This window comes from Sarcophilus harrisii, chromosome 2 (assembly GCF_902635505.1).
Source record: "Sarcophilus harrisii chromosome 2, mSarHar1.11, whole genome shotgun sequence".
NCBI lineage: Eukaryota > Metazoa > Chordata > Mammalia > Dasyuromorphia > Dasyuridae > Sarcophilus > Sarcophilus harrisii.
This window is the reverse complement of record NC_045427.1, coordinates 438,225,213-438,247,972: the sequence shown is the minus strand read 5'-3', so window position 1 is coordinate 438,247,972 and position 22,760 is coordinate 438,225,213. Positions and strand designations below refer to the sequence as shown.

Genomic DNA, 22,760 nt, shown 5'->3' with positions numbered 1-22,760 from the left:
CTGAGAGAAAGATGATGAATTTAGTATTGGATGTGTATCATATTTTTCTCTGAAATCCTCAGAAGCTAAGGAATCAAAAATGGTATCCCTGTCACTGATAATATTTTAGGAATATTAATTTTTATTTTTTTTTCAGGGGGAAGAGGGGTAAAAAATCAATGTTTATTATATTTTTCCAATATCTGGAGTAAAACATAAGACCACTTTGTGGTAGTTCCTACCCAAGAAGTATTAGCATTAAGGTCCTTTCTCTTCATTGAAGAGATTAAGGACTATGGGTATGGAATATCATATACAATATCAGACACGGGCTATGTATCATTTAATTTTGCAGGATATTTTTTTCCTTTTTAAAGTCTTTGTTACGAGGCAAAGCTATCTGACTAGGAAAGCAAATATTTAGAAATGAGCAAAAAGTAAAAACCAAAGGAAGCATATGAAAATCATTAAAAAAATAAAATTAAATACAATATGTCATATGATCCTAAATTCTTCCAGTCCTAGATCCCATTAATGCTTCTACTCAATCAATTGAAAAGCAAAGCATATATCATGTTCCAAGCACTGTTAAGTTTTGGGGATACAGAGCAAATAAAACAAAAAGTTCCTGCCCTGAAGAAGCTTATTTTCTAATGGGGAAGATGACATTTCCCTGTATGTATAAGGTCTATAATGAGTTTCAGATATTAGCCTCAAGGAGCAAGAAGATCCTCACTCTTCTATTTGAATTTGGAGGATATGAATTGAGCATCTTCTGGATGGTAATTTTTCTTAAAGTTACATTTTCCTACATACTTCTGAGGAGAGTAAGGGAATTTTTCCATTCCCTTTTTGAAGCTGCTGGTGTTATAGTGAAAAGAGCACTAGACCTGGAATCGTCAAGATATGAGTGACATTTTACTATGTGACTTTGGTCAACTCAATTTGTCTCAGTTACTCAACTATAAAATAGGAAAATGGCATTTACCTAGGCCACAGGACTGCCATGAGGATCAAATGGGATATTTGTTTAAAAAAATAAATAACACTCAGCACTTAACATATAGCAGATGCTTTATAAATGCTTATTCCCTTACCTTCCCATTCCTCCCCTTGCCTCTTCAAAGATTTCAGTTGCAATCTTTGTGTATGAAGACTCATCCATCCTTCCCCAAAGAAAAAACAGTTCATCATTCTCTCTGACAGTGTTCTTTTCTGTCTTGCTAAGAGTCCATCTTTCAAAAGAAAAATACTGGATTTCTTACTCCTCTTCCTGCTTCCCTCAAAAAAAAAAAAAATCTGACTCCTTGAAACTTCCAAATGGTGACCATGGCAGTTTCTCCCTTCAGCATCACACCTTGGTGAACAATTTCTTGCACAGATAACTCAAGGAATAAATAATTTCATGGTGGGGGAATGAAGGAAAAGGTCAGAGGGAATCATGGGATGATATGGAAGACTTGAGGAGGAAAGAAAAGCATTTCTTTTTCTTTTTTTCCTTCTCCTCACAATGTCTTTATAAAGAACTTGTGACAGAGCCAGTTTATTTGATATGGAAAAAATGTGAGAGCAGTTATATATATATATATACACACATACACATACAAAAGGTATTTGTGTTGGGGTTTATAACTCAAATTACCAAGAGATAAAGAAGCTGGAATGCTCGATCTCTTTGGAATGCTGGGCTTCATTTATTCGGAGATTCAAAGAACAGTCCAGATGGGGAGCCAAAAGGAACTCAGAGATTTTGAATGTGCTATCCATGACCAAACACAGATAAAGATGAGGGAAAGAAACCCCTTGGGGTTGAAGGGCTACATAAGTACATCTCTTCATAGTGGTGGTTTGGGAAGGAAGTGGAAAATGCATTCAGTTAAAAATCATTGAACTTAAACTACTTTGTTTGTTTCAAGGAAGGGGCCTTAGAATATAGAACTGTAGAACAAAAAGCACCAAAGAGTAGAGATAGAAGTGGCCTTAGAAAACAGATTGTACAGCAGAAAAGGATAATAGGTCCCTAAAACTCATCTGATCCAACTTGGGCATTATACACACGAGAAAAGACAAAGCCCAGCAAGATGAAGTGGCTTGTTCATGGCTATACAATATTAGAATCCAGATTTCCAGGACCTCCAGTGCTATGGTAAGAAGCCATATTCTAAAGATGTGCTTCACTGCTGCATTCTGATATTCTTAAATTGTTACTATAAGCTCCTTACTACTCTGCCTGCCCTGTGACCTCTGATGGAACGTAAAACAAAACAAAACAGCAACAACAAAAAACTCCTTCCCAGGATATTCAATGGATCACAATGATTTCCCTTGCCACATCCTCTGTATGAAGCCCTGCTGGCCATGTGGCCATAGTCCATAGGGGACTGAGTTATTTTCCACTTTTCCCAAATGTCTTTCTTACTTGCTGATTTGGACAGGAGTCCTATCCCCTGGACATTCCTCCACCTAGCCCCTGTGAACAAAAGCTTATTAAAATTGTAATGATATTCCACACATTTTGGCATCATTTTGAGAGAAACTGGAATGACCATTTCCACAAAGTGCTTTCTACTCCTGGCACAAAGGGACTTCAGGGCTGCCTTCATGTTGGTTCAGGAAGGCCATGAAACAAAGATTGGGGGTTGAATGTAATTAGTATATTAAAATAAAACAAAAACATGAAAATCATATACCTCAAACAAATTTAAGGATTCTACCAAACCAACCTCCCCACTGTCCACAAACACACTGTGCTCACTCTCTCCTCTTTTTCCTTGCTCATGATGCTTCTTCTGTCAGGAAGAGCCTCTTCTGCTTTAGCTGCTTATCCCAAGTCTTCTTACCCTTAGTAGGATATGTATAAAAAACAGATCATCTAATCTAACTCTCTCCTTTCACAGATAATAAAACCGAGGCCAGGGGAGCAAAAGTGAGTTGTCCAAAGTTATAAAGAGATTCAAGGATAAAGCTAGTAGAGACCTTTTTTTTTTTTTTTTTTTTAAATCAGATAGAAAGTCTATCTTTCTGAATCAATGGATACTAAATGGCAGACCCAGGATTCAGCTTAGGGCCTCTCTCATGGCTTGTCTAACTCAAGGTTCAAATTAAAGATTTTTTTGTTTGTTTTTGTTTTTTGCTGAGGCAATTGGGGACTTGTGCAGGGTAACACAGCTAGGAAGTGTTAAGTTTCTGAGATCAAATTTGAACTCAGATCCTGCTGACTTCAAGGCTGGTACTCTATCTACTGCACCATCTAGCTGCCGCTCAAGGTTCATCTTCTTTCTGAATTATATATGACTGTTCAAACCCAAAATGTAAAATAACTTTACCCCCACATCCTATATCTCCCTTCTTCCCACCCCACTGCCAAGAATCTCCCAAACTCAAAACTGGAAAGAGCTGTGGAAATCATTCAGTCTAACTCATACATAAGTAGAAATTCTTCTAGCACCTCAATGAAAAGGTTACCCAGCTGCCATTCAGAGATCTCCAGTGGAAAGAAACTCACATTCTGAGACAACCAATTCCATTTTCATTATTACACAATTTCCCCTTCCTTCAAGGCAAAATTTGTCTCCCAGTAATTTCTAATTTTGCTTTGTAAAGTCAAACAGTTAAAGATGTATAGTATAGAATATAAGAAAGAACATGAAATATAACAAGCAATTAAAAGTATTAGATTAAAACCCCAGCTCTGTCTTACTCTTCATGTGATTTTGGGTAACTCACTTCTATTTCCTCATCTCTAAAATGGAGGGAGGGGTATCTGATTTTTTCTAAGATACTTTTCAGTTCAAACATCCTATAATTCTAAGTTCAATCCCTTTTCTAAAACTTAAAGATAATTGCTTTGTCCTTCAAGACCTTCTTTCCTTAAGGTTAAATATTCTCAGTTCCTCTAAACAATTATTGAATGGCTGAGTTTCTATGCTCATGATCCCTCTTTCCTCTGAATTTCCATGGTACTTAATGTTATCCATCATTCAAATGGCATTTATTATATAGGCTTATATTATTAATTGTTTTATACATTTTATATCATTTATTTTACATATCCATCAGTCATATATCTATATATTATCTATCTATATATTTATGTGCGTACACATATATACACATGTGTACATATATTCCAATTAACATGTAGAGACATGATTTGTTTTGTATCTTCAAGACCTACTAGAGATCCTCAAAATTTATATATATACATATATATATATACACACATATACCCACACATGTGTACATATATTCCAACTAACATGTAAACTCGTTGGAGAACTGATATTCTTGGTATCTTCAAGACCTAGTAGAGATCCTCAAAATTCATACACACACATACTTACACATGTGTACATATATTCCAACTAACATTTGAGCTCTTTGGAAACCTAATATGCTTGGTATTTTCAAGACCCAATATAGATCCTCAGATACAAAAGATATTTAATAAAATATTTATTAGCTCATCAATAAACTATTATTAATGGTTCACCCTTTAGGTGATTCCCTAGAACTCTATTTACTAAAAAAGTAAAATTTGGTTTAAGACAGGTTTATCTTACATCACATCCAAATATATTTAATTACTGAGGTAATTTTATGTTGTAGAAATTACTAATTTCAGCTCAATATGGGGAAGCATTTTATAAAGATCAAAATAATACTGAAAAAGGCATGGACTACCTTTATAAGGTGATGAGTTTGCTGTTACAGGAGGTGCTCAAGTAAAGGCTAGACAGCTCTTGTTGGAGGAGCAATAGAGAGAATTTGATGCTTTTGTTAAGGACTGTAGGAGATGATCTATTAGGTGTATTCAAAATCTAGGAAGGAATCTCATTTTGAAGTGTTTTTAATTATAAAATAATCCCACTACAAGACTGTGATAATATCAGAATGGAATTTTAACATGTCTTGTGTAGAGAACTAGTTAAAGAAGTGGGGAATATTTAAGGGAACAAATGTCATCTGAAAGAGGATGTTAAACAGCCTATCTGCAAAGAATCATTGGGGTCCCCAGAATATTAGTATTGGAAGAGAACAGACCACTGAGTCTAATACCTCCCATTTTACAGATGAGAATATTGAGGCCCGGGGGAAGGGGGACTTTTCCAAATTCAGACAAAAAAATTACTGTTTTTGCTATTTCATGATATCCTTTTCTTCTTGAAATCACTTTCTAGTTTATTCTCCCTTTACAGCTTCCTTCTTTAGTACTGCAAGTTTAAGAGAGTGATTAGGGTTTATAAGCAGCAAACTAAGGGATCCATTTTTAATACAACAAAATTAACCTTTCTAGATCTTGACTTGTCTCTCTATAAAATGGGGACAAAAATTTCCAAGCATGATTATGTTTTTTTCTGTTCATTCTAGGCTCTCTGAAACCCTTCCCACTTTTTTATTTTCTCTGGATCACTCTCTCACTTTAACAACTTTCTGGAAGACAAAGACTTACGTATCTATGTATCTCCTGTTGAGGTTAGCGATGACAATGGGGATATCAGACTGGAATGGAGGATCCCGGAGCACTTTGTACTTGAGGGGTTTGCAGTCCATACACAGGGGGCTGTCGGGTATAGAGGTCAGCATGGCTGCATCAATTTCTAAGTGTTCATCCAGGGTGTAGATCTGAATGCCATATACCTCTTCACCTACATCCCGGATCTTGATAGTCAGTGGGATATCACAGAAGATATTCTGTGGTCCCAATGAAATATTCTTTCCACTCAGAGTCAGCAGCTTGATATCATTCACAGCACCACTAGAGTCCCAGTCTGTGGACACAAGTGTCACCCATACAGTGAGTGACTCAGGAATCAATGGGTATTGGAATTCCAGTTCTAGGTAGCATCCCTGGGGCTCTGGGCATGCTGGGGGGACTGTGTGTTGATTAACAGCAGAATTGGGGCTCCATGTTCGGACACTTGACTTGCAAGGCTGCTCTACATCTGGGTGGCCTGTGGAAAGATAGTAAAGAACAAAACTGTTGGCACAATTCTGATTGATGCATAAACAAGTTCTTAAATCTTCTAATAGTATTATGAAAAGGTGGGCCTTCTCCAATTTGGGATGGAGGGGAAGAAAGGAATGGGAAGGAGATTGAAAAGAGAAAATCTGCCCTCTACCAACCCCCTCAAAAATAGATTATGGATGAGTCGACATGCATTCTGCTAAAACTTACTGACTTTAATCAAAATATATGACTCATCTTTAAGTGAGTGACCAAATCTTCCATATCTCCCCTTCCAGTGGCTTCAAACCTTCCTGAAACCCTAGCAGTAGTACAAAAACTTCCTTTCTATGGAATGGAACAGTGTAGTCCCCTATCCCTACACAAGAAAAAAGGAAAAAAAGGAAATTTAATGAATCTCTGTGATACTCATCTTCCTTCTCTTGCAACACAGCAGCATTCAAAACAATAATGGTGGGTAAAAAGCCAAGGAAAGTCTGGAAAGGAAGGCTCTCAAGAAAGGATCAAGTGAGCATAGAAGATGCTTTCTACTTGAACTAGAGATACTAGGCAGATGGAATAGCCAGTACTCATAACCAACTGAGTTAAAAAAAAATGAGACCATCTTGTTCACTCTCACATTTCCCATATCGGGTAATTTTCTAAAAATAGTTTTTATTTTCCTTTTTTTTCTGTCTACTCATTCTTAATGGAGATTGTTTCATTCTAATATTTCTCTTGGGAGAATTCTCAATAGTTTTGCTAATCTCAGCTTTAGGAAATGTTGTTGAGCTACTCATAAAACATTTTTCTCTGCTTTTCTCACCAAAGCCTCTTTCTAATATCCTTAGAGGTAACTGTTTCATGCCACATGGATAACCAAGAATAAAGCTACCCTGAGATGGCTTAGTTCTTTTTTTCTTTCTTACTATATTTTCCCCCACCTCAGCATCATATGAGGCACTAATAAAGACAAATGAAAGTCTCAGTTTTTACATCCAAAGCATTCTGATGTTATTATTTGAAATAGAAAATGCAGAAGGGTGATCTGGATGGAAAAACTGATATTTAGTGCAAATAATAAATGCATCCTGTCTTTCCTTTCTTGAATGTTCATATCCAGAGAAGGAGAAAACCCATGAGGAGAAAAAGAATTATAAATGGAGATAAAGAGGAGGAGCAGAGAAAATACAGAGAAGAAGGGGATAAAAGGAAGTAATTTAAAAAAAATAAAGAAACAAAGATTTTGAGCAGAGTAGAAGAGATGGTGGAAAGGACAGCGAATTTGGAAAATAAGTTCAAATACTGGCTCTGTAATTTATGACCTCAGGAAAGTTACTTTCCTCCTTTGCATCCTATCACCATCTGTGGACAGTTGGTTTATATAATCCTTAAGATCACTTTCAGTTCTAGCTCGTATGAGAGATTAAAAAATTAAGAGACATAATTATTAATATCTATTCTTATCCTTACTACCATACTTCCTAGTTAATAAAATCCATTAATATGCCTGCTTCCATCTACAGAACAGACCCTCACTAGCTCCTTCAGTGAGATTAGCATCTGCTCCAATAGGAAAAAAGATAAAGTCTTTGTGACTGGGGCAACTTTGCAAGTTTTTCTCATTTTTTTCTTCATTGTCTATTTTCCTGTCTTTTCCCTTTCTAATTCATTTCTTTATGGGGCTTTCCTCATTTCTGACTATGTGAATGGATGTTTGACTGTCTTTTGTATAAAGTGTCTTTTCTCATATTAAACTATTTATGACCATCTTATTCTTTATCTCCTGACTCATCTTAAGGAATTGCCTTGCTGTGATCTTTAATATCTGGGGGTGTCCCCAGTTCTTGACTCATTAGAGTTGTTTAGTGAGGATGGTAATAATTCAACTCACTTCTGCTTTGGTCATACCATACCTGGAGTGGAAATGAAATATGCTGGGTGTCAAATTTTAGGAAGGACATTTTGACAAACTAGATCATGGTATGGAAGAGGAGACCATAGTGACAAAGATAATAAAGAATAACTGTCTATAAGTCCTGGAAATATCTAGAGTAGAGAAGATTTAATGCAGAGGTTAATGACTATACAGAATTATTTAAAGAATTATATCAAAGGAATAGGTTGGATCCCGAAGAGCAGAACAAACAACTGATGGAAATTGCCAAGAGGAATATTTAGGCTCAGAGGTAGCTACAAAGAAGAAGATTTAACCAACAGGATGATTTCAGAAAGGCCTGGAGAGACTTATACGAACTGATGCTGAGTGAAATGAGCAGGACCAGGAGATCATTATATACTTCAACAACAATACTATATGATGACCAGTTCTGATGGACCTGGCCATCCTCAGCAACGAGATCAACCAAATCATTTCCAATGGAGCAGTAATGAACTGAACCAGCTATGCCCAGAGAAAGAACTCTGGGTGATGACTAAAAACCATTACATTGAATTCCCAATCCCTATATTTATGCCCACCTGCATTTTTGATTTCCTTCACAAGCTAATTGTACAATATTTCAGAGTCTGATTCTTTTGTACAGTAAAATAACAGTTTGGTCATGTATACTTATTGTGTATCTAATTTATATTTTAATATATTTAACATCTACTGGTCATCCTGCCATCTGGGGGAGAGGGTGGGGGGTAAGAGGTGAAAAATTGGAACAAGAGGTTTGGCAATTGTTAATGCTGTAAAGTTACTCATACATATAACCTGTAAATAAAAGGCTATTAAATAAAAAAAAAGTGACAAAAAAAGACAAAGATTTAGGCTGAAGATATGAGAAAATAACAATATAACAAACTTTCCAACATATGGTGATGTTAAAAAATAGACTGGACTACCTTATAAATGAGTGGATTTTTTTGTTTCTTAAGGTTAAGTGACAATGATGTAATGAGTACAGGCTCTAAATATCTGCTCCTAACAATGACCTCAAGGATGTGGAATAAAATATTTTCAGGTATAAGTTAGACTACATGGATTCTGAGGTCCATTCCAACTTCAAAATTTTACAGTTATGATAATTTAATCCAATCACTATTTTGACTATGAGTTCTTGGGACTTTCCCACACTGAAATGCAGCATGGTGTTAGGGAAAAGGCATCAGATTAAAAGACAAGAAATCAGGATTCCAGTCCCATGTGATCTTGGAAAACTATTTTCCATCTTTGGGTCTCAGTTTCGCTTTTTTATAGAATGATTGGACTAAATTAAATGAAAAAGTAGATCACTTTCTGTTTTAATTCTCTGTTAATTGCCTACATGATGATCCCAGACTTGTCTTGGAACTTTAGGGTCTGGGTCTTTACTCTGTATCATTAACTCACTTCCAATCATGGATCAAATCCAAATGAATCCCCTCCCTTCTTCCTGCCCACTCCATTCTGTATTAAATGTACTAGTTCTTTGTCATCTCATTCACATGAAACCATTTTTTGCCAACTAATACAAATTGGTACTATGCAAAGAACATTAAATTTGGAGTCAGAAGTCCAGACTTCATGTACTTTCTCTTTCATCTTACATCACAATTTCTTTGAGCCTCAATTTCCTCATCTATAAAATGAAAAATATAGACTAAAAAAACTCTAAAGATTCAACCTTAAATCTATGGATCATGGTTGATTTTTGAATGTGACTGGTTGACTAATAATTTTGAAAATAACAAATTTGGGAGGTGTTCTATTATGTTTATGAATGACATAAAGAGTCTGCTTCCCTCCATTGTTCCTCCATCTCATTCTCCAGAGCATAGTCAAAGTAGAAAACTATTTTCTGAATCCAGTATTGTAGAAAGAGGCCTAATTCAATTAGGTTCAAGAGTTTAGCTCCAGAAGTGATATTAACAATTGAAGAACTCAAATCTCCTATCTTCAATTTATGCCCCTGAAGCAGTTTCTGAAGGTACCACCATGAGTTAGAAGACCTGGGAATGGATTTTTATCATTCTGGTGACAGGATGCAAACCAGTGACAGATAGTATCTTCTGGATACCAGATTAGCTAAACTGACAATATCCTTGCCTCAAGGTGGTCCCTTAGATGATGTGTTTTTAGTCAAAACAACTAATGACAACTATAAGCCCAATAATAGAATTTGTATTTGTGGAGGGAATACCCACCACATTTAAATTGTGAGCTATTAAAATATCAAATTCTTACTTTCTGGAGCTGTAAGGAAAATGCTTTATAAACTTTAAGAAACTTCTTTTATAGACTAGAGAATCTGCAAAGCATAGAGTCACAAACTGACAAGTGAATACTTCTGCAGTAAGTGACTGAAAGGCAGCTCATTCTACAAGTAGAGAGTTCTACTTGGAAAGAAGTTTCTTCCATCAATCTAGAATTTTCCTCCCTCTCACTTTTATCCTTTGATCCTAGCTCTGATCTCTGAAGTGTTGACAGGACAATACTCTGTAACACTATGGAAACAACTCCTGCTGTATCTCCCACCTAAGTCTTCTTTTATTTTTGATGAATTTCCCTTCAACCTCATTCATATGCTATAACTCTTAGAGCACTTAACCATCTAGGAAACCCATTTTTCAGCACTATGGTTTGTAATGTTGAAGCCTCTCATAGTTATAGGATAGTAGATAGGATTCAGGAAAGTAGAATGAAAAAATTGTTAATTATATCCATATCCATATAGTCTGACTTTTTAGTTACATTAAATATACATATATGTACATACCATATACATGTGTATATATACATATATACACATATCTTTGTCATTTATTCTCTAGCTTCTTTGGGATCAATATTTTATAATTGTATTCTAATGCCATTTAATGTATGTATGACTTTTTTTTTTTTTATCAGATTATAACTTTTTGAGGGTATCTTCAATTTAGTGTATATGTGCCATATAATACAGTATAGGTCTTTGAAAAGGTTTAAAAGCTCTACAAATTAATGAGTAAATGAACTTACCTGCAATAATATCAGGTAGCATTCACACAGCACTTAAAATTTTGCAAAGTGCTTTATAAATATTATCTCATGTAATTCTCACAATATCCCCAGGAAGTAGTTATTATTAGAATCTCCTCTCCTCCTTTTTATAGATGAGAAATTGAAGTAGGCGACAGTTAAATGACTAACCCAGGATCACACAGTTAATAAGTATCTCAGACTGAATTTTAACTCAAGTCTTTCTGACTCCAGGTCTAGCATTCTATTTACTATGCTAGCTAGTTGTCTGTGCCATATAGAATCATGTGATTTCAAGTTAAAAAAAGACTTTAGAAAAGCAATGGAATTATGGAAAAAGCATAGGTCTAAAGTTAGAGGTCCTCAGTTTAAATACTGACTCTATTACATAATATATGTGACCTTCGACACATGATTTAACCTCTGAATCTCAATTTCCTTAGCTATAAAATGATACCATAGCTTAAGTTCACCTTCCAGTTCTAAATAATGATTCCAAGCTTGTCACTGAAAAGGGGAGGAAGATGAGGCTTAATGAGATTAAGCAATTTGTTCCAGAACTCTACAGATAATAAATATCAGAGTTTGGATTCAAATCCAAATCTGCTGAAAACAAGTCCACTATTTCTCTGATAAATGCCATTTTCTGGATGACCTTTGTAGAGAGCCTTACAAGCATCAAGTTCTATACCTGCATGAAACATTTCCATTTGATTTTGCACTGAAAATTCTTGAGCTCTCATCTGTGAAGAGTGCCAGCTTCTGAAGAGTATGCTGCTCTATTACTACAAAGACTTGTTACGTAAGTGGAGTTCATAGTTACAGTTTTGTGTGATTCATCCATTGTGAAGAATGCCCTTTTTAAAGACGTGAGGTCAGAGAGCTCAATCAATGAATTATTTACATCACTCTTTCTTGATCTTTCTTAATTTCTTTAAATATGTATCATAATGGATAAGACCACAAAAAGGTTAGGTAACTTTATGACCACTAATGACATCTGCAGTGATGAGATAAGGTTAATCAGATCCTGGAGGACTTCAAGTCTAGCTTGCTTATTGAGCCAGGGCTAGAATTCCACCCTCCTCCATGTGTACATAATGCACTTTTTTAAAATTTCAGGCTTAAGAAACTGATCAGCAGTAGGGAGGGCCCCAGAGAGTAAAGATGAATAATCTGGGGGGCTCATGTTTTCTAGCTCATGTTTTCTTTCTATCTATTTGCTAGTGAAACAATTAGCAATATAATCAAATGCTTTCAAAGAAAAAGATGGTAAAAGTAGATATTGAACTCAATAATGATCAGGACAGAAATTTAAATGAAAGACAGCCTTAATTATTTCATAAGATTGTTGAATGTCAACAATAGGAGAAACCACAGAATACAGAATATTAGTGCTTAAAGGAAACATAAAATGTTAAAATGTAATATTTAGAATATTAAGACTTAGAAGAGATGTTAAAATAAAGGGCCCTAGCACATAAAATATAAAAACTAAAAAGCTCTAGTCTCATTTATTCATTTTATGGATCAGAGAAGGTAAGGGAACCGCTCAAGTTCTTATGGTTAGTAGCAATACCAATATTAAAATCTGTATCCTTTGAACTCTACCCAATTTACTACTAAGGAAATTGAAATTGCTGGTTGATTGGAGAATTTTATGTTCAGTGGGAAAGACTAAAAACAAGTATTTTGACATAAATAACATGAAAATGAGTAAGGAAACAAGAAATAGTATTTGGTTCATGGAAAAAATATATTTTTCAAAGATAATGAAGGGACAGGATTTAACTAAACATAGACCTTATAATAGGATTCATTAAAAAAGAATAATGTCTTCCCAGGTCCAGTATCCTCCATATTTCCTTTATAAGACTGAATCTATAAGCAGAATCCTAAGATATAGCATTCCAGCACCATGAACTATATTAATGAACCAAGTTTGAAATATAGGGTTTAATTCTGAGTATCTCATTTTAGAAGGGATAATGATACACTAGATCACATCTTCATGTAAATTTGGTGAGGTGACTACTAAAAAGAATCAGATGAAAGATTGATTATTCTTGGTCTAAATAAATGAATACTGATTGAGAGTAGGAGTGGGGATAGAGGTTAGTCATAATCACTATCTAAAAAAATGGGGATGACACAATGATCTCATTTCTCTTCCAGTTCCAACTCTACCTAAGAACTGCCGTTTAGAAGGCAGGATTACATTTCTTATGTATGTTCAGAGGACTGGATGGTATAGAGAGGCAGAATTTGTCTCAATACAAAAGAAAAAAACCTTTTTAGCCATTAAACCTATCCAAAATAGAAGAGAAACAAATGGAGAGTGAGTTTCCCATTTCTGGAAGTATTCAAACAAACCCTAGCTTTCTCAGAGATGCCTGTAGTGTGGGAGAGCCTAGACTAGAAAATTTCCATCTATCACCCACAACCTATGTTCTTATGAAAGAGACGGATGTTTGCCCAGGAATGTTGCTTGCTTTATATTTCAAATAAATTTCCTAGGAATTTCTGAGTCCTTCTCTCAGTTTTATATTTAAGCTCCTTTGAGAGAAAAATATTGTACATACAACTTTCTTCTCCTTTGTCTAGTTTCCTTTCTCTTCTCCATTATGAGTCAAGATTAAGTGACCTTGGAGTACAGGGGAATGATGGAGTTGGCTGGCATTTCCTTGGCTCTCATTCTACATCATCAGTCTTGCCCCGTTTCTCTTACCTTCTGCTTCTCGGGGACTCCAATGCCCGGATGGATCACATGGCATAGGTGAGGAGGCATTGAAGGCGTACTGAACCAGTACTCTTCCTTCCAGACAGAGGTCACATGCTGATCCCACTTCTCTAGGAAGCCAAGAAAACAGGAAAAATACACCAACTTAGTAACAGTTGAATGAGCTGCTGATCCAACTGGGCATAAAGGGAAGGGGACTTAAAACACAATGCTATTTAGTCTTCTCCTCTTAACAAGGCACATGCAGAACACTTTCAAGAAAGGGCCTTTGGGGTGAATTTCCAATGAACTTCTTGGCAAAGATACTTACTGAGATTTAAAATCTATCTATGCTGATATAGTGTAAAGAACACTAGATTTTGCATCAAAGAACCTGGATTCAAGTCTCAACTTTCCTACTTACTAGCTATATAACCTCAGACAATTCTGAGCTCCTTTTGCCTATCTACAAAATGAAAAGTTAGACAGCATGATCCCCAAATGCCTCATCCAGGTCTAAGTCCTAGGAAAATGATTGAAGAATGTGTCAAATTGTCTTTGTGAAATCTATATCTTCCTCCCACAGAAGATTCTGTTATCAGTCAATAACAATAAGGCAACAAGCATTTGTTAAATGCCTGTTACATGCCAAGCAATATACTAAGTGTTGGGGGCATAAAAAAGGCACCATTATAGCCCAGAAGAGCTCCCAATCTAACAGCAGTGACAACTTACAAACAAATACATACAAATAAGCTATATACAATGTAAATAGGAAATAATTAACAGAAAGAAGGCATTAGAATTAAAGTAAGGGGCTAAAATGGGAAAGGACCTGTATTTGAGGACAGAAATTGTATTTTTCATTGCTGTATGCCCAGAACCTGGTACAATGTCTTACATATAGCTATTGCTAAACAAATTATAATTGAATTCTATTGAATGTTGACTATAGTATATAGTAAAAAGAGTTCTAACAAAAATTCATAAAATCAGGTTTGAGTTCTAGTCCTAGCTGTAACACTAATAAGCTGTATGAACCTTAGGCAAGTGACTTTATCTGTCAAATAATCAATGATATCACCTGTTAATTGTGGGGTGAGGTGGGGAACTATCCTATCTCTAATTCAAGATGGATGCAAGATTGAAAGGTTGAGATAAGATATATAGAAGCAGATGCAAAAGGCTCATCTTGTGCATTGATCATTATAGAAAATAGGCAAAAATACTTCCTTTAATACCTAAAGGAATATGTACTCGCATCAAAGTGGGAGGCCACAATTCCTCTCTCCCTTTGCATCCTTTGAAATAGCTGCATTTGTCCTTCCAAAAATTCTTGAAAAACAATCTACTCATTTCATAAATGTCTCAAAAATTTGAGATCCTCATAGTTCTCTGGAAATCTGCATTGGAGGATACACAGCTCTAACATTTTGTGGATATTAATATTTATTTAAAACAGCTCAAAGAAAAAAATAAAGCATAAAATGGAAAGAAGAACATTTTAAAGTGACTGAGAAGACATCAACAAGACAACAACATAATATCCCTTTACTTTTTTTTTTAAGGTCTTTATGAGAATGTTTTATGCATGAAGCAAAGGATATCCTTAATGAAAACATGAAAAGTAAATAAATTATCTTTTGAACATAACTTTCTCCAAAAAATAACATCTCCACTGAGAGGTGGTAGATAGTATTAGACCTTAGTGTGGTCTATCAACTTAAAATCAATTTATTTTTAACTTCAAAAAACAATGCATTTACTGTGCATGTATTCTATAGGGTCTATTTTTTTTCTTATTTATATCTTTTCACCACTTATTAATTAGGGATTGGCTGTTATTATTTTTTAAATAAATTTGACTCAGTTCAGTTTTCAGTATATATTTTAGAAGGGAGGGCCTTATCAGAGAAACTGTAAAAATTTTAGCTATTACTTTATTGTATGTGGTACCTTACAGCAAAATGTAGTTTCCCTGAGTATCCTCCTTTTTTAGTTCTATGTTTGTTTTTGCTTTTCATGAGATCATGATTACTAGCGCTGCCTTTTTTCTTTTTTAAGCTTAGCTGAAGCATATTAGATTCTGTTCCACCTTTGTGTGTGTGTGTGTGCATGTGTGTCTTTCTGTTTCAAGTGTTTCTTTTGTAAACATATTATTGGGTTCTGGTTTCTAATCCAGTGAACTGTCCATTTCTGATATTATGTATACTGATATGAATGAGTTCATCCCATTCAAATTTGCAGTTAAGACTACCAACTGTGTTTTTCTCTCCATCTTTTTTCTGCTATTTCTTTCATCCTTTCACTTTCTCTGTGTCTTTATTTCTGTATCTCTCTCTGTCTTTCTCTCTCTCTCTATGTCTCTGTTCCTCTTTGTGTCTCTGTCTCTGCCTCTCTCCTTTTATCCTATGCCTACTCAAAAATCTATTTTGCTTTTAATCATTTCCTTTCTTAATCTATCCTCCTTTCTCTTTCTCTTCCCTTCCTATTTCCCTACTGAGCAAGTACATTTCTTTACACAATGAATGTTGCTATATATTTCTATACTTATATCTGCATATAGCTATATATGGTCTTCTATCTTTGAATGAATGAATCTGAGTGAAGTTCAAGCATTTCTTGCCATCTCCTTCTATTTTCTCTTCCATTGTAAAAACTGCTCCTTGCATGTCTTTTAAATATGGAAAAAAAAATTTCTCTTTTCTACCTCTCCCTTCCCTCTTTTCTTGTGCATCTGCCTTTCTCACTCTTTCATTTTTTTGGAGCTCATTCCATGCATTCTGCCTAAGTAAATGCCTTTTACCTACCCTAATAATGAAAAAGTTCTTAAGAATTATATGTTTCATCTTCCCCTTTAAGAATGTAAACAGTTTAACTTTCTTGCAACCCTTTGGTTACTCTTTCAAATTTTGCTTTTTTAATGCTTCCCTTAAGTCTTGTTTTTGAATATCAAATTTTCTATTCAGCTCCGGGATTTTCAACAGGAATGCTTGAAAATCCTCTATTTCATTAAATATCCATTTTTTTTTTCTCCTGAAGACTCACCTTCAATTTTGCTGTGTACCAAAAATTTCTTGGTTTTAATACTAGCTCCTTTGCTATCCATAATATCATATTCCAAACTCCCTGTTCTCTCTCTCTTTTTTTTTAATAATATGGAAACTCCTAAATCTTATGTAATCCAGACTATGTTTTTACAGTATTTAAAGCATTCATTTCTGACTGCTTGGAACATTTTCCCTTTAACCTGAAAACTCTGCAATTTAATTGTAACATTCTTGGAGTTTTCATTTTGCAAGACACATGATGGAAAGTGCTATCTACATCCAGAAAAAAAAAGATAGTCAATACAGATAGAAGCATTCCATTTTTATGGCTTATGTGTGTGTGTTTTCTTTTTTTGTTTGTTTCATGATATGACAAATATGAACTTATGTTTTACATGATTGCACATATATAACCTATATCAAAATGCTTATTGTCTTAGGGAGGGGGAAAAAGGGAGGAAGAAAATTTGGAACTCAAATTTTTATTTAAAAAATGAAAGTTAAAATTGTTTTTTATGTGTCATTAAAAATAAAATACTATTAAAAAGATCTCAATCTATTTTCAAGATCAATTTTTTTCCTAATGAGTTATTTCACATGTTTTATTTTTTCAGTCTTTACACTTTGTTGCATTGTTTCTTGATGTTTCATGAAATCATTAGCTGCTATTCGTCCAATTCTAATTTTTAAGGAATAATTTTCTTCAGTGAAATTTTTGTGCCTAATTTCCATTTGGTCTATTTTGCTTGTTAAAAAATATTTTTTCTTGTCTTCAATAATTTTATTTTGTGCTTCTTTTATCATTAGGCCAGTTTTGTTTTTTCAGATATTATTTTCTTCATTATTTCTCTCTCTCTCTCTCTTTGCTGAAGCAATTGGGGTTAAGTGATTGCTCTGGATTACAGAGCTAGGAAGTATTAAGTGATTGAAGCCAGATTTGAACTCAGGTCCTCCTGACTTGAGGGCCAGTCCTCTATCCATTGTGCTATCTAGCTACCCCCTTCTTCAATATTTTTGGTGTGCTCTTTTAGCAAAATGAAAATCTTGTTTCATAATTTTCTTGCATCATTTTAATCCCCCCCCCCCAATTTTTCCTCTACTACTCATTTTTTTAACTCTTTCAGAAATTCTTGTTGAGCTTGGATTCTTTGAGTGTTTGTAGCTGTTTTCACAGCTTGTCTTCTTTTGAATTCATATTTTGGTCTTCCATGCCACCATAGTAGCTTTTTAAAGTCAAATTCCTTTTTCATTGTTTGCTCATTTTCCCAACCTACTTCTTGACTGTGAACTTTATTTCTGTTAAAATTTGGCTGCTCATCTTGGGGTGGAGAGGCATCATGGCAAGTTTCAAGGTTTTTCTTGCTACTATTTTCAGACCTAGTTCTGGACATCTACAATCTTCCAAGTATTGTGATACTGAGAGAGGTGTGGTCACTGATCTCTTAGGTCTTTATTCAGGAAGGGCCCCTGATCCCTTGCAGCCATTAGCTCTCATTTCCATCCTGAACTGCATATGTGCAAGGTTGTTGCCCAATCAATACCAGCTTTACCTAATAAAAGCAAATTGTCCCCTGTAATCACTTTCTGACAAATTGTCTAAATTTCTTACTATTTCAGGAGTCAGAGCTCTCAAAACTCCTGCTGCCACTGCAGCTGCTATTGTGGCTGCTATAGTTACTATAGCTGCCATCACATATGTAGGTTCCGGACAGGTCCACATTCCAGGGTCACAAACTTCTAATGCTGAACACTTAAATTTTCTTATGCCAAGAAATATTTTGCCCCAAACTTTTGTGTCTCTGCAGCTATAAAATTTGATTTAAGGTATTATTTTAAAGTTGTTTGGAGGTAAGTATTAAGAAACTTCACCTGGGTTATCTCTAATCCATCATCTTGGCTTAAAGTTTTATCTTTCTAACTTGATCTTGAGTATCACCATTTTCCTAGATACAAACCAAGTATTTCATGAGATAACAATATCTGATTATGATGGTTCCACTATCTTAGCTGATGAGGATATTCCAATTCATTCTAAATGTCATCCTTTTATCAGTTGCCTCTACAAGTGTTTTGGGGATGATTGGTTTAGCTAACTGTCATACCAAGTTCACTCGGGCTCATTTTTTTCCTTCAATTTTTCTCCCTCTCACTTTTCTGTAAGGTCATATTACTTTTGATCTTCTATCATCTTCCTGTCATGTCTAGCAAATAAGTTTTAATTCTAAATGGATTTAGCTTGCCCTTGACTGCCAGCACTCTATTTGTAATAAATAGAGTGTTTTTTGTCTGAGGTTGTTTCTAGGTAGATTCCCCACCCAACTCCCACCACCTTCCTTCTGTTTTGCATGAGTTACATTTCTTAAAAAAAAATGATGATTGTATCTGCTCACCCCACCCTCACATCCAATTCTAATTTTCTTGAGTTGTACAACCTATTTAAACATGCCAAGTTGTTATGCTATAATTACTGCAGTTTCTTTTCATCTTTATATTTTCTTCTAATTTGGTATTGATTTTGACCTTTGCCCTAATCAGCCTATGATCTGATTGCACAATAGCCAATTCTGAAATGACTCATATCAGTAACTAGATTTTTTTTTTTTTTTTTTTTTTTGTCTTTTAAAATGTAGTCGATTTCACTTGGGATGGGAGTGGGAGTGTCACTGGGTGCTCTACAAATCCATCATTTCCAAGCCTCTTCTTGAAAAAGTAATCATACTATATGACATGAGGCTTTTGAATAGTAGAGGATCATTCTGATTCCTTCCATTTTTAAATGCTGAACTTTATTTTACAACATAGTTTTGGTTTTTCTTCCCTATACCCACTTCCATATTGAAGTTGCTGAATATAGGGCTATAGGTATATCTCATTTTATTGTTTTCTTCCCCAAAATTGAAGGTTTTTAGCAATTCTGTGTCTAATGAATCTATTGGTGCCATTTTTCTAAAAGTATGTGTACACATCATGCTTCTGTGTCACATTTTGAGAATTTTTGCAATATATTTTCATTTTAATCATATTTATTGTGATTATTGATGATCAATGATCTTTGATGCTATTATTGTAGTTATTTTTGGGAGCCACAAACCACATCAAAATAAGACAGCAAATTTAATTGATAAAAGTCATGTGTATTCTAACTGCTTCAGTGACTGCCCATTACCATATCTCTCCCTCTTCCCATACCTCCCTATTCCTTGAGACATAACAATATTCAAATTAGAGCAATTAGTTATCCCAATTACCCTCTAAATGTTCAAATGTTCTATATGGCAAATTTCATTGTTGTCTTATATTAAGAAATTGCCACAGTCATTCTACCTTTCAGCAATCATTATCCTGAACAGTCAGCAGCTACCTACGTTGAGACAAGACCCTTCATCAGCAAAAAAGATTATGACTCATGGAAGGCTCAGATGATGGTTAGCATTTTTTAGCAATAAAGTATTTTTTAATTAAGGGATATACAATTTTTTAGATGTAATATTATTGCACACTTAATAGATTATAGTATAGTACAACCATTATTTTTAATATGCACTGGGAAACCAAAAAATTAGTGTGACTTGAATTATTGCAATGGTCTGGAAACAAAACCACAGTATCTCTGAGGTATGTCTCTATATGCTGACTTGATTTAAATAATTTTTATCAAGTTCTTTGTAACATTTCTCTACATCTTCATCCTCTGCAACAATTTATGTTTTGTAGTAGGGCTGTTTCTTAAGCTGATCAGGAACACTCGAAGAAGAGATGAGAGAATGTTTCCTAAAGTGACTTTCTTTCTTGTCTTTAGGTGGAAGTTAAAATCAAATCTCTCCAACTCTCTCTCTCTCTCTCTTTTTTATGTTGCTTAGAGGAGAACCTAGGAATTGTCTTTTCATTTAGCAGTTACTTTTTAAACTTGTAAGCTGAAGCCCATCCTAGGTCTTTGATTCTGTGCTTTTATGATCCCTTATTTCTTTGACTCAACTAACTGTAAAATGTCAGTATAAATAGTCTCTTTTTTCTAATAATGTGTTAACTCATTGGTCATTCCATGTTATGAATACTAACAGTTAAATAAATGTTTGTAGTAACCCTAAGAACTGTGTGACTATTATCCTCTCTGCCCTTATTCTGTACTTCTGTCAGTTATCTTGGAAGTACAAGAGGACTGAACACAACAAGGACCATTTGACATGTTTCTCTTTCATAAATTGACATGGCCAAAACAGACACAGTAGAGTGTTGGACTAGGATTCAGAAAGACCAAAATCCAAATCTTGCCTCAGACATTTTCTAACTCATAACTGTAGGCATGTCTCTTAACTTCTTAAACTTCACTATCCTCATCTATAAAAATGAGGTGACAAATTTTACCTAACTCACAGGATTGTTGTGAAGATCAAAAGAGAGAACATATGTAAAGCACTTTCCAAACTTTAAAGCATGACATAAATACTAGCTGCCTTATTGTTGTTGTTATTGTAGCTAGCTAATTAGTTAATTGATTAGTTAGTTTTCTAATGGCCAATTTTCTGGTAAACTTTTTCCATATTTTGCAAAACTGGTCCTTGGGAAGTAAATAAAGTGTACCTTTTTCATTCTTGCAGAATCTGTCAGATTTTATAATAATGGAAATCAAAACTCTAAGAACTCAGGCTCATCTTCATGCCAAAATGGCACATTTGAACAAGAATAGGATTTTATAGTTATATATTTCTGCTTTTTGAATTAATTGTATGGAGAACTTTAGCTAGTTGATCCAGCAGTAATTTTTTTCTCCATCTGACACCTTTCTATGATTCTTCCTCAGAAAATTTCCAAGAAAGGGAGAAGGGAGTTCAAGACAGGTTGAGGGATAATAGGGGCAGAAAAATCAATGGATACAGCATTCTGTGAGTTAACATACTCTGGATCTGGTCAAGTCTGCCTCCAGAAATCCACATCATTTTGAGTTCCTCCAGTCAAAAGCTGTGTCTTTACCATATAATCTAATTTGACTTAGCAGCCAACTTTTCTAAGGGAAGTTCAAAGCCCTTAGGGTATCCAACCCTGAAAACTCAGAGTCCAAGCCCATTGAGAGTGGGATCTTTGGGTGACTAACTCCTCCCACATCTAATTTTCTATGTCTGGATTCAATCTCATTTTGGAAATCTTTGAGATCCAACTTATCCTCTAGGAAGATAATTACCTTAGGAGGAAGCCAAAGGGGGGAAGTCTTTTTCTTTTCTTGATATAAAATCAACTATCAGGAACAATCCCAAGCAAGGTTGGAAATGTCAGAGAAATTAACATGCTGGTTCATAAGTCAGAAATAGCCCATAATTTTTTCCCAAACCATTATCCTTAAATCAGGGATAAGGGTGGAGTACAGGGAAGGACATGGAAAGGCCCTTGTCACTGCTTCCCAGGTCTCTTTTTGAGGAAAAGAACTCTTACTGTGAGCTAGCATCCCTCCCAAAGATAGGGCTGGAAAAGGCAAATTTCTATAATATAGTTTCTTGTTTTCTGTTTTAGGTAAGAATAATAGCTCCATAATTTTACTATATACAATAGCAGTCTCAGGTTATCCATTTTGAGAAGATTCAAATCTGATCCTTGAGTCAGTGGAGAAATGCTGCCCTGTCTTTGACCTATGGGAATCCATAACAAAAAAATTTTATATCCTAGGAAAATGAATCAGTTAATAAAGATTTGTTAGCAGCTTAGCATCCAAGAAGTTATTTTCTGACAATAGAATTACCCTTGGTTTAAAATTTTTAAGCCTGCATTGTTGACTAATAATAACTAATTGCCTGCTTCTTAAAAACTGATTGTGCCATTTGGATGTGCCTCTGTAAAATGTTTGGGATTAAAGTTATGAATGCTCTCAGAATTTAAAAAACGCCCATTATGTTGTTAGTAATACAAGAAAAAGCAAAAGACAATTCCTGCCCTGAACAAGTTCAGAATCTAATGGGGAAAACAAGATGTAAATAACTATGTACAAACAAGCTATATAAAGGAAAAAAAAAAAGACATTAGAATAAACAGAGGGTAAGAAGAGGACTCCTATAGATTGTAAGATTTTAGATAAAACCTGAAAGGAGCCAGGAAAGTCAAGAAGCAAAATTGAGAAAGACGAGAGCCCTA

General features: G+C 34.9%; 1 protein-coding gene across 2 annotated transcripts in view; it reads right to left on the bottom strand.

Moving 5' to 3' along the window:
* The window catches only part of PAPPA (pappalysin 1), a 266,709-nt gene that overhangs the window by 152,436 nt on the left and 91,513 nt on the right, over positions 1-22,760 (bottom strand). For both annotated transcript variants that reach the window (XM_003757073.2, XM_031954192.1), the window contains exons 6-7: positions 13,600-13,721; positions 5,432-5,933 (exon numbers count right to left, since the gene is read on the bottom strand). In XM_003757073.2, coding sequence (XP_003757121.1) covers positions 5,432-5,933; positions 13,600-13,721 — 624 coding nt within the window. The remainder of the gene's footprint in view (positions 1-5,431; positions 5,934-13,599; positions 13,722-22,760) is intronic.